The sequence below is a fragment of the Orbicella faveolata genome, unplaced genomic scaffold (genome assembly GCF_042242905.1).
Source record: "Orbicella faveolata isolate gen_17 unplaced genomic scaffold, um_ofav_v1 contig_1, whole genome shotgun sequence".
Classification (NCBI taxonomy): Eukaryota; Metazoa; Cnidaria; class Anthozoa; order Scleractinia; family Merulinidae; genus Orbicella; species Orbicella faveolata.
This window is the reverse complement of record NW_028301536.1, coordinates 17,617,075-17,629,644: the sequence shown is the minus strand read 5'-3', so window position 1 is coordinate 17,629,644 and position 12,570 is coordinate 17,617,075. Positions and strand designations below refer to the sequence as shown.

General features: G+C 37.3%; 1 protein-coding gene across 2 annotated transcripts in view; it reads left to right on the top strand.

Annotated features, from left to right (window-relative positions):
* LOC110045794 (huntingtin-like) overlaps positions 1-12,570 on the top strand; it is a 50,312-nt gene that overhangs the window by 10,413 nt on the left and 27,329 nt on the right. For both annotated transcript variants that reach the window (XM_089292978.1, XM_089292975.1), the window contains exons 11-26: positions 138-1,023; positions 1,638-1,687; positions 1,976-2,070; positions 3,889-3,990; positions 4,233-4,270; positions 4,737-4,800; positions 5,239-5,339; positions 6,243-6,319; positions 6,725-6,849; positions 7,464-7,724; positions 8,595-8,767; positions 10,068-10,128; positions 10,502-10,852; positions 11,298-11,405; positions 11,511-11,588; positions 12,273-12,520. In XM_089292978.1, the coding sequence (XP_089149104.1) occupies positions 138-1,023; positions 1,638-1,687; positions 1,976-2,070; positions 3,889-3,990; positions 4,233-4,270; positions 4,737-4,800; positions 5,239-5,339; positions 6,243-6,319; positions 6,725-6,849; positions 7,464-7,724; positions 8,595-8,767; positions 10,068-10,128; positions 10,502-10,852; positions 11,298-11,405; positions 11,511-11,588; positions 12,273-12,520 (2,818 nt within the window). The remainder of the gene's footprint in view (positions 1-137; positions 1,024-1,637; positions 1,688-1,975; positions 2,071-3,888; positions 3,991-4,232; positions 4,271-4,736; positions 4,801-5,238; positions 5,340-6,242; positions 6,320-6,724; positions 6,850-7,463; positions 7,725-8,594; positions 8,768-10,067; positions 10,129-10,501; positions 10,853-11,297; positions 11,406-11,510; positions 11,589-12,272; positions 12,521-12,570) is intronic.

The following is a 12,570-nucleotide window of genomic DNA, read 5'->3' as shown; positions in this document are numbered from 1 at the left end:
ATTTTTACACTTACTCAGATAGATTTGAGGATGAAGCTGAAGATGTTATTAATAATATTTTTGAATTGCAGTTTTGTTGATTACCAATTTACTCTGCTATATATCTAACTGACTTGTCAACCTACCCCTTTCTCCAGGCTTGGAGGTTCTTGAGGAAACAGTGTCTGAAGGTGGCTCAGTGATGAGTGAACTAGAAATAGCATCCATTGCTGAGAGTACAGCTAGTACTGTAGACACTGGAATTGGCAGCTCTGTTGCTACCGATTTGGATACAGATCAAGCAACAACGGATGAAATGCTGAGGTCAGAGTTGGATCACCTGCGTTTACATGGCAGTTCTGCCACTGATGATGATCAAGCAAGAGAGGAAATGGAGGAAGGAGGAGATGTTTTCAATCCAATGTCAAGCCTGGTGTCTGAAGGAAACACAGGAAGTAGACGAGTGACCCGGTCTTTATCGGATCCTGGCCATGCTGTTGAGAAAGATAACGATACAACTGACAATGCAACTTGGAGTGAGGCTCAAGCATCTCATGGTACAGTGGAATCTGTTGCTCGCAAGGACAGTGATGACTTGGAACATGAATTGTCATCCACTGATGATGATACCATAAGGACAGAATCAGTTTCAACCCAGGAAGTGAGGCTTCTTGTTGAGAGAAGTTTTCAGATTGATGCAGTGGCCTGCAGAGGTGTTCCTCTCATCCACTGTGTCCGCCTAATGTGTTCATTTCTTTTGTCTGGAAACCCTGGAGAAATGCTGTCAGACTCCAGTGTTCGTGTCAGTGTGAAATCTTTGGCTCTTTCCTGCATTGCGCAAGCTGTTAAGCTGCATCCTGAAGCATTTTTGGTCCGAATACTGCCTGAGTCATCTGAAGAGTCAGATGATGAGGAACTGCGTCAATCAAGCCCTCAGCTTGTTCGAGATATTCTTCTATTCAGCGGTCATGGAGATCCACAGCTTCGAGGAAGTCTGTCGACTGTGATTGGAAATGTTATTAGAACAGGACTTGAGAAGGGAAGGTTAGTAGTGACAGTGTCAGATGTGTAGGATTTGTTTTTCAATAAGCTGTTAGGAGTTTCAGTAACTACATGTGTAAGAATGAGACTGCTAGAAATTAGCAAACAGCATTATTTTTCTCTACAAATTAAGGCAATCGATGTGTTACATGAATGTAGGCAGTTCCTGAGTAAGCTCCTGTATGTGGTTGTCCAAGTTCTGATACCAGTCCTCATGTCTTCAAAATAAAACTGGTAAATGAAGGGTACATTATTTTTGTTTCAGACTTGTCAAGTGGTGTGTCCTTACTTGGTTCAAATTTTACATTGTACTTGCCAATGAGTGCAGTGTTCTTCAAAGGAATAGCAATGTTTATGCACCATTGACCATTTGCTCATGTGTTATTTTTACAAAAATTTTAATTGAATTTGATCTGAAGTGAAGGGCAGCTACACCCTCTCCTAGTTCTTGAAATTGTGCACAAGATACCCACACACTCACACAGGTAAATGACTCTTGCAAAATACTAAGACATGATTTTAAATCCAATTGCAAGCTGCATTTAAAAAAATTCTTTTATTTTACCATGTAACTCAATTAATAAGTTAATAAGTTTTCCTATTTAATTAAATCTCAGGCTTGATTTCGACACTTGGTGTATTGACACTTGTCAGGAAATGGAGACAGGTATGAACTAACGTGTACATATACTTGATGTGTGATATTTACATTTTAAATGTTTGCCATGCAGGAGCTGTGGGCTGAACTGAAGTGTAAATTATTAAGGGGGCATTCCTTTGGGTAGTCAGAATCAAGATCAGTGATCCAAACTGATTAGTGAATCCACACTGCACATGGCTGTGTAAAGATTCCTCAGTTCTTATGGTGTACCATGGTCCAAGTGATCCTGGATCATTGATCCTAATCTGGAACATCCCAAAGAAACACAGCCTCATACAATGTTTCTTTCTTCAGTTCCCTTAGCACTTGAAGACCTGATGCCAGTATTGAAGTCTATTCTTCAAGATGACTCACCTGTTGCTATAAGACAAGCTTGCATTTCTCTTAAGGTAGAAAAAGCATTTTAAACATTTCTACAGAAAAACCGTACAAGGTTATGTTTGTTTCTGGCCAGTGGCCTCATAAAGCTGGAGCTTATCTTGGTTTCTGTAGCATTAAGCAACTAGGACTGTATCTCATTCTACTCCCCCGTGGATGGGATGCTAATCCATCTCAAGGCCACCTCCCAGCATAAATTTCCCTGTACCTATTTCTGCACCTGAGTGGGGAGAGGCTCTATGAGTCAGAGCAAAGTGTCTTTCCCAAGAACAGAATCTATCATTTTTAGTGCAGAGTGCACTATTGGGATGGTTTAGGGGGCTGCTGTTCGCTAAGACACTAATGTACTAACGCCATAAGGTGTAAACTTTAATGTTTGTTTAATTAATTAATTTCAATTAATCAATTAGCCTTGCGGGAAGGGGGGCTGGGTGCAGTAGGTACCCAAGTGCACTACGCAAAACGTGATAACATGGCAAAAATATATATATGGTTTTGCAAATCTCATGCTATCCTTGTGGTGCCATTCTCTCAAGAACAGAAGTAATTTGCTCCAAATGCATGCGCAGATTAGTTAGCATCAAAGTTGACTATATGTTAGGTGAAAGATACATTTCATAGCATATAAGACGCATGCATTCTAGCATTGCTAGTGCGATAAACTCTGTTCTCAAGTTCAGATGACCGGTTTTCTTATTTTTTGTAATGAGTGATATCACACTCTCGTTTTGGCTGGGAATAGCAGTTATATTTCAGGTAATGTCAGTTCTCCTTTTTTAGTCCATAGAACGTTACTGGGACTGCGTATCTTCTGGAATCTTTCCTAGCTCTATTCAGGAAATGTCATCTGCTGTTTTATAACTATTGTGTGTTTGCCAGGGTTGAAATAGAGAATTGGAACATATTGCTTCTCCTTAGCAGCTTGTTTATTTCCTCTTCTGTGAAAGAGAACCCAAAGATCATATTCAGCAGAAACTTTCCCGCATTAGCTATATGTAAAACTAGTAAATTTGTGACAAAAGAAACTTCGTTATTATTGCTGCAGACTCCGTGGCACTCACTGAAACCTCCAATTAATTTCATCAGTCGATGAGGTGACCTGCTCACCGATGTGGGATATAATTTCGGTCAAGTAAAGATCTCGACCTTCAATACTTCTCGTTGAAATGCTCCTCAGTTGTATTACATAATGGCATTGTGTATTAGTTTGATGTGGTTATATTGTTTACACCAACTCGGCTGGCAACAGAATTAGAACGTGCTATTCCATGATTCAATGTGACTATTTGATAATTAGATTAATTCTTGTTTATCGGTGAAATGAAAATTTACGTTTTGAATAAGACAAATTGTTCCTCTTCGACTTTTCAGCTGATATTTAACTTTTATATTCCATTTATCTCCAGCAGTAAGTTAAAAAAATACACATCTTTCTTATATTTTCATGGAAACAAAGGTATCTTGTTGCATACATTGGCGAGGAAAACAAAAGTATCAAATTACAAACGTTGGCGTGAAAAGTAATGCTACAAAATGAACGAAACTCAAGATAAAATACCACAATAAATTTAAAACTGTCTTGACAAACGGTAATTGTAAGTTATTTTTGGGCAAAACACAAACATGAAACATACACTCAGCTAAGAGTATGTCTTATCAAGTTTTTGTCCGCTCATATTCTGCAAAGGGGAAAAGGCCTAGGTGACTACCAAGGGAGAGAGCAGCAGGGGTGAGGACCTGTGTGACTACTGCATCAGAGATGTAAATAACGCTCTGCACTATCTGAGATTTTCTCACTAGTTTTTTTACTCTTAATATTTTTTTTTCAGAACTGTTTCTCCCTGCTGTGCTCTAGCAAACACTCCAAGGTTGCTTTGGACCTCCTGAATATCATTTCTCACTTGAGAAACAACTCTTATTGGCTTGTAAAGGTAGAATTATAACAATTTAAAGCACACCATGCTTTAAATGTATAATATTGTTGATGAACCTGTTCTTTTAAGGCACTTTAAAAATAATTATCAACTCAGCTAACTTTTTCATACCTACAGTAAATGCTACACTGTACTCGTCTGGTCAATTTATTTCAACAAAATTTAATATGACCTGTTTGTTTCCCCAGAGTTTCTTCACTTACATGTAAATAAAAATCCTATTTTGTTCATCTATGCAGGTTGAATTACTAGACATATTAGAAGATGTGGACTTCAGGTATCAACCTAACTTAAAACTAATTCAATCATTGTTTGACAAATAACAGTATACAGTGTGAAACAACATGCTAAGGGGAAGTGATTTTTCATTTGTTTGTTAAATACTGTGTTCTGCTTGTTACATCTCAAACTACTTGTTATACACACAGGTTTGTGTAGTGGTTAAAACATTGGATGGAGTCTTGGTGTCCATAGTGTAATACAAATTTTAGATTGTTTGTTTCGTAGAATGGGAAACTTCTGCTGTGAGGATGCCATAACATTCTGCTGGTACACCCATTTATACAATGATGTACACGTACTTCTGGGCAGAGAAAGGCACTGTGACAGTAAGAACACAACACAGTGACCCCAGCCTGGGCTCGAGCCTGAGCTGTTTGATCTACAGTATCATGAGCTAACAAAAGTATAATTAATTATAACTGTGGATCCCTAATTGATTTCTTATTCTCACCTTTTTTCAGGCTCTTGACATTTTTAAAAAGCAAATTTGAAAACCACCAGGAATCAGGGATGCAAAGATTATTTGTAAGTTATATACCTGTCAAATTTGTTGAAGTTTACTCTACCTGTACTGTGTTCTGTTTACAACTATAAAGTTGGTATTTTCTTCTGATTTGCTTCAGTAAGCCATTTGTCATACTTAGACATTTTAGATCAATTACAGCCAAAAGAACTCAAGATTCCTCAAATCAAATTTTAAGGGCCTATTGCACTCTTCCTTGTACATGTGGCAATTTTTTGATAGAAAACTCAATTTTCAAAGTTGATTCGGTAAGGAAACTCCTTTTGATCAATGTTGCAAGATTGTTCTGTGAAAGCTGAAGTTACGGTAATGCAGAATTTGTAATTTGTGGAGAGTTTTTCATGATGGCAAAACAGTGTATATTGTTTTGTGAAGAAGTAGTCAGATAAACTTGTATTAATAAAATGTAATTTAAAAGACTTCTTTGATTGGTTTGAAAGAAAACTAATTTACAAGAAGATCTGATTAACAATGTGGTGCTGGACTTGTTGGAAGATGATGACATCCGAGTCAGGTCTGCAGCTGCCAAGTGTTTTGTCAGGTATGGCAGAGATGTAAAAAATGACAAGTAAATCTGAAGATTCAGTTCGTAGTCACTTTTAAAAAATGTTTTTACAAGTAAACAAAAAAGTAAATAAAACATTGAAATGTGAAACTGACAATTTAGATGATTTAAGTCCAGGGAAGGGTTAGAATGATCCTGGCACTTTACACTGTACAATCAGGTGCATGGCTAGGATTGAGAATTGCCTCTCCCTCTGAATGGGGTGCTTAATCCATGGCAAGTTACTCTGCCCTTTTTCTGCACTGACCTGTTGCAACAAATTTGCAAGCTTTCTTGGTTTCTGTGGCATATTACATGTAAGCTAAGTTACTAGGCAAATTTATACTCCCCCCCCCCCCCCTTCAGATGGGATTATAGGGTTACCCCCAGCATTAAACTCACTGGTACACATTTATACACCTAGGTGGAGATAGGCACTGTGTCAGTAATAATTTATAATAATAAGAGTAAAGTGCTTTGCCCAAGAACATAAGGCAGCTACACTATCATTTGGCCACTCGAGAGGAAGTTACTTGCTAACTGTTATGCAGTTAAAGACAGGAAAAGGGAAGTGGAGGGTAACATAGCAATGACGCAACATTCTGCCCAGAAATGTAGAAATAGAGGCCTGTTTACAACAGGAAGCAGAACTGCCCAAATTTACAGTCCTGAACATGTATGTGGTTGGAAGGTCAAGTTGTAGGGGAGGAATTGAAGGATAAGCTTAAGACAAGATACACTGGAATTAAAACACCCAATTGCAGGATACAAACTGAAGGTATTTCAATGGGTAACAGGATGGGGAAGTGTGAAAGTAGATTGAAAACAGAGATTTATCTAGCTTTCAAGACTTTTGATAATTAACAGTTGCTCTAAGATTGCCTTGTCTTTACTCTCCAGCATGGTTCCACAACTCTTTTATTCATTAAACAATGACAAACAAGCTGTGGTAATTTCTGCTGTTCGAAGTCAAATCAGTAAGTTTGTTATAAAATAGTTGATCATTAATAATATTAAACAAATCAATTGTTTTGATCATGAAATTATTTTATTATTTTTTTATCTGAGATAATTATTTCTGAGATAAATTTTTGTGATATTATTGTATAGCTTGGTATGATCTCCCTTAATGGAACAATATGTACTGTACATGTATGTGTCATAGTTTATGACTACAGTATATTGGACATGACTGTCTATAGATTTTGAGTGTTTTTATAATTATTTCAACTGCATGCAGACCTTCTTAACTTAAAGAACATCTCTTCAAAGAAATTAGAATTGCTCAAGATACAGAATGACTTTCATACATGTACAGGGTTGTAGCACACATTATCAATATTTATGAATTCAATGCGAATTATCAGTACTTTATGTTTCAGGTAATCTCTGTATTCAGGAATCCCAATGCAAGGCATATACCCAGTCAGTTATTGATGCCAACCTTTCAAGAGCTGTGTCACTCATCACAACAAAGCTGAATCATTCAACATCAAGGACCTCTATGGTATGGTATAATTAGTTTGCTAAGATGGCAGCTGCTTTCAGTCCATTCATGATAATAATTATTAGTAATTTAATTATTGATCACACCCCTACTAATCTAATGTGATAAGGTGTAGGAATTGGTGCCCATCGCAATTAAGAAAGAGAACTTTCTTAGGCAGGTTTCTCAGTCACTTCTCTTATTGGTATGAATATTGCACAAAAGTAACACAGATCAAGGGCATGCTAAGGAGTAGTAAATGAAATTACAAGTCTGTTCGTATGTAGAGGCAATCCCTTTAAGCTACATACATTATTCTATCACATAACTTTCTTCTAAGAAATGTTTCCACTGTAGGAATTAGATTTTGATCTCTCTAGGGAATGATATGTACATGTAAGCTTGCAGAAAACCTTCCTATCTCAAACAATCATTTAAAACATCATCACTTTTCACAATTAACCAATGTCAATTTATTATGAGCCCAGGGGCTGATTACTAGTAACAAAAAGATGCTATCTTGAACAGTCTTCAACAGCTTATAAATTGAACTGAGTAGTTTACGGCTTGTAGTTCTTTTTTATTTTGAATAACCCATTTCCTTTACAACTTATAAAAGTCATTTCTCTTAACAGCTTGGATGCATTCATGTTCTATCACTGTTGACAGAGTCATTCCCTGTTGCAAACTACCCTGGAGCTTGGGGATGTAGTGTATCACTTTCATGTAGAAGTCCTCTACCTACCCAACCCATAGGGTCATTCGGTTCTCCCTCCAGGCCTTCTAGTCCAAGTGCTGCTTGTACAGGGGGAGGAGGACCTTTGTCAGTTGTAGTGGGTAGTATGATATCCTCAGGGCTGGCTTATGATCTTTTTGCACATCAGCAGTTGCTTCAAGTAAGTGTTCATGAAAACTTTGAATTGCTAGTGACTGATACACTGTATAATGTAATGGAACTGAACAATCTTACACACTCCTTTTTTGACAATGAATGCTTGTATGCTTCAAAAACCCATGGCCTAAGGTCATATTTTCATAAAATATAGTCTCTTAGGAAGTTTTAATCAGTGATTTAATTTTCTTATTATCTAGTAATTTTCATGAACTCAGTGGCTGTGAAAAATGATTTCCCCTTTTACCATGTATTATGATTTATTTTGATTAAAAAAGGTTACATACATGGGAAGGCCCTGAAGGATTTGTATTTGGTAATGGCAAAATGTTCAATTATTAATAACTTTATTCTTGGGGATCAATATAAAAATTAGTTTGGTGTCCTGTTAGATATGAAAATCACATTATCACCACCACTGGGAGGGATATATCAGTTAATAATAATTATCAACTTATTTTAGTTTTTATCCTACGCTTATGTTATGTTATTTAGACAGGACCCCTTTGATAACAGTACTCTTGCACTGAAGGGCTATCCTGTATAAACATTTGTTATTATTATTATTATTATTATTATTATTATTATTATTATTATTATTATTATTTTTATTTTTATTATTATTAATGGCAAGTATAACTGAAAAGTTAAAACTTTGGAAATTATGTTTATGTAGATCAATATAAAAGTATTACTATGTGAACATGTGGCAAGTTTTAGTCACCAAAATGTTTTTCAACAAAGCAGAATCATGTAATATCAACCAATAAGTTGAAGTTTAAAATTTATACATTATCATGAATAAATTATCATTATAAAAGCAAGGCAGAACAATGAGGTTGTATGGTGAATATTACTACTGTATTTTACACAGATTGCAGGGAACATTCTGTTTGGTGCAGGCTGTAGTGGTGTCCATGTTTCACTGAAAGTTCACTCAGAGCGAGGGCCCTCAGATGAGCCTATCGGTTCTGCTGAACACTGGAGTGTGTTCACTGATAGTGCCTTAGCTTCCCAGGCAGAGAAACTAATTCTCCACTTGACAAGGTAAGACTCTAAGCTTCTCAGCACTAGTGGTCTATCTTCTAAATGAGGTTTTAAGAAAAGTATGGACCTCCAAAAGGAATATTTTTATATACATGTAGCAGGGGCTCTAGCAATTTGGAGCAGGAGGAAAAACAGTCCATATAATTTATTGTACATTCTTTGCAAACAAAACTAATAAATATATTGAAAGCGTGAGATGTCCCATGGACTTCAAGTTTGTCAGTTGAAAGATGGGTGGAACAAAGTGTTACGAGTATCGTTGAAGAGCAGGGTTGTTTCCAGACAGAACTCAGGATCGCTGGTAACAGCAACAAACTAATTTATTTCCGTAAGATAACTTCACGAATTTACAGCACTAAGCTTCTTCAAATTTGAATCAATCTCTCTCACAGAAGAAACGCTTGCTCTAATATACATGAGGCTTAAAGTTCTAGAAACTTCTATTTGGAACTAAATTAAGTAGTTTGACACAGTTTCTAATCTGAGTAATTACATAAGGATCAGAATGTTCTGGAATGTTCTTATACTAATTGGTCACGGCTGAATGACTTCCGGTTCTAGATTGTTCCAGAAATTGACTAGACAATTTTTCGTAACACAAAGTTTATTCAATCTATCATACTGTATTTTGTTTAAAGCAATGAGGCAAACTAATTAGTAGGGTAAATCACCTTTGCACATCGTGTACAGTTGATTTTGAGATGCACTGTGAGGGTAAAATGTCTTGCCCAAGAGCACAATTCATCTAGGTTTGACTGACGAATGATACCGGTTTCGCCCCATGGCGAGTTTGCTCCCACCGAGTTCGCCCCCACTATAAAATTTCTATTTCGAGTTTGCCCCAAAATTTTGTGTCCGTATTTATGTAGTTGTTATCGAGTTATTAAACGTTTTCTTAGAACCATTTCAGTCTATGTATGTTTGATAAGCTTAGATGACGATTGTTCGCTTGTTGCAGCCGGCGCGCGCACAACAACAGAGTCAAACGGTTACCGGTCATCTCGCCACCAACGAACTCACCACCGAGCGAAGTCACCAAGCGAAGTTTCCTCGCTAAGGCTGTGGATAAAAGAACGAGGAATAATCTCTATATGCAACTCGATCTGGTTGGGGGCAAGCTCGATCAAGTTGAGTCGATGTGCGTGCGTGTAGATGAAAATGATGTGGGGGCGAACTCGGTGGTGGCGAACTCGCCATGGGGCGAAACCGGCAGCTACCTGACTGACAACACCCAAACCAATATGCCCTAAACATCACTACTGTTAGTAGTATCACTAAACCTTTATTTAATAATTTCTAGGTTATTGAACATTGTTTCTCATGTTGTTGAGAACAACATTCCTGGTGCTCATTCCTTTAAGGTACAGTAAATGACTACTTCTGTAAACATTGTTTGATAGATAGACAGTTAACTTTATTTAAACATGAAAACACAGTAACAAAATTTACATCCATGCAATAGGTTACTGGACTGCTTCATGTAAGAGTGATTTCTCTAATTCTCAATTTTGTTGACTTAGGTTCTGTATGAGAATGGTTTTGATATACATCTATTTTAACAGTGAACAATATTACCTAAAAAGTGTGATTTTAAGAGTCTTATCAGAACTGCAAATCCCAAATTTTGGTGAACAATTTTGAAGTCACTCTGTTACATTCAGAATAACATTTTCATATTACGTACTTCTACATATTCTTGGACTTGATTGCTTCTGTGTGTTTGTTCCACTGTAGATTTCTTTCCCTGGACAGAATAAAGACAAACAACAATCAGCTGCTATTCCTGGTGTGGCTGCTCCTCAGACCCCTTCTCCTGCTTCCGTTGGTTCCAGTCCTGCTACAACTGTTCCGAAGAGACTACTGACCAAGACTAAGCGGGCTCTTTCTGAAGCAGATTTATCCCAAGCGACTTCAGATAAACCTGTTTCACCATCTAAGACCCAAGGGGGCGGTGGACAACCTACAGAGTCTTCAGATCAAAACACACAGAGCCCTCCTCCCAAGAGCAGCATTGGCATGTTTCACCATTTACCGCACTACATGAAGTTGTATGAAATCGTTAAAGGAGCTTATGCCAACAACCAGGTAATTAGTCATTTGTTTGACACTACACACAAAATAATGCTGCTGAAGAAACAAAGGATTCCCATTTGACTACTTAACATGATACGTGCTTGTCGTGCGTGTGCATTCATTCATGTACAGGCACACACTTATCCGTACATGTTCGTGGATTCTTGTTTCTGTGTGTGGATACATGCACACACAGACTGTCACCAAAAGGAGGAAGAAGAAGAAAAAAGAGGCTAGAACTTTTCTTTTAGTCAACTTAGGTTGTTTCTTCCAGGTATGTACAGGTTAAGTTAACAATAACCCATTTCAATATTATGTTTTCTTTGCCATGTCTGGTACATTTGAAGTGAAATTGCTAAAAACCCAATGTTCTGCAAGTTATCCATGGGCCTCTCTATTTTGCATAATGTATTGTTGCATCCATTTTGCATTTTGAATATCACATTTCCTTCAATAGGTGACACTGATGAGTCCAGCCCAGGACAAGTTTTGTCAGTTCCTAGCAGCAACCTTGGATGCTTTGTCTCTTCTTCTTGAAGTCACTGCATTTGCTGACATTGGAAAGGTTTGTTACTACTGTCAAGATGGTTGAGATCTAGTAGGTGATGTATTTTTGTTGTTTAAAATTTTTACCGTAGTACCTTGTATTGAGGAAACTATTTTGTTTCAGCACATTGAAGAAATACTTGGCTATCTACAAGTTTGTGAGAAACTGGAGGCAACAAAGACATTCTTATGTGTCCAACAGGTATACAATCATGTAGTCAACCATTTAACTCAACTGCCTGGAAGCTTATTTTCATGAGCAACTTACATGTATTATAATTTTTTAGGTTAAGGAAACATCACAAGGACATCAATGTTTTGCTTTCCTTCGTGTCTTCACGCAGGCTAGGATGCTAGTCTGGTTTTATTAGGTGGTACAGTGGTGTGTTGCTTTCTTAACAATTTTTTTGAAAACCTCGCATCACTTTCTTAACCAATCAGAAGTAAAACCAAAATCAGTCATGACTTTCTCGCACATGTTTTCCAACCATTTGCTTCAGCTACTTGTATTTGTTTCCAGTTTTGAATGGTTTCCTAGATATTCTGTGTTCTTTGTGTTTGGCCCGAGTGATTACTTTGGTATTGGTTTGTACAGTCAATTGAAAACCACTCTGGTGCACTAGCTGTGGTAGTGACGGATTGGCAAACATCTCATCTTTAGGTCCTAACAACACATGCGGCTTTAGGATTTCTCTACGAGTGATTTTGATGTGCTCTTTATTGTCTAGTTTGTGTGAGCGAGATGTGAAAAAACCAACAATTTTTTTTTTGTACATAGCATTAAAGAGATCACTCTCCCTTTAAATAGAGAATGCATGTTGGTGTCATGTCCTTTTAAGGACGACACCAGGAAAATAATTTAAATTATTTTCCTTGTCTTTGACAGCTTTTACGTGCAATGTTTGGTATCAATGCCCTTAGCCAACCAGAACTGATCCAGAATGCCTTGGCTCCTCCCTGCCTTGCTGAAAGTCATGTGACAGTGCCAGAACAACCTAACCAGCTAAAGGCCCCGGATGAAAGCCTTTATCACTCATGTTTTATTCATCCATTAACAATTATTACAAAGACGCTGGAGAAGTTGAAACCCAAGGAAGAAGTTAAAGAAAAAGGAAACGAATCAGACTCTTTAGGGTATAATTTATGCTTCTTTTATTCACCTGTTTTTTCAGAAAGATCAGATG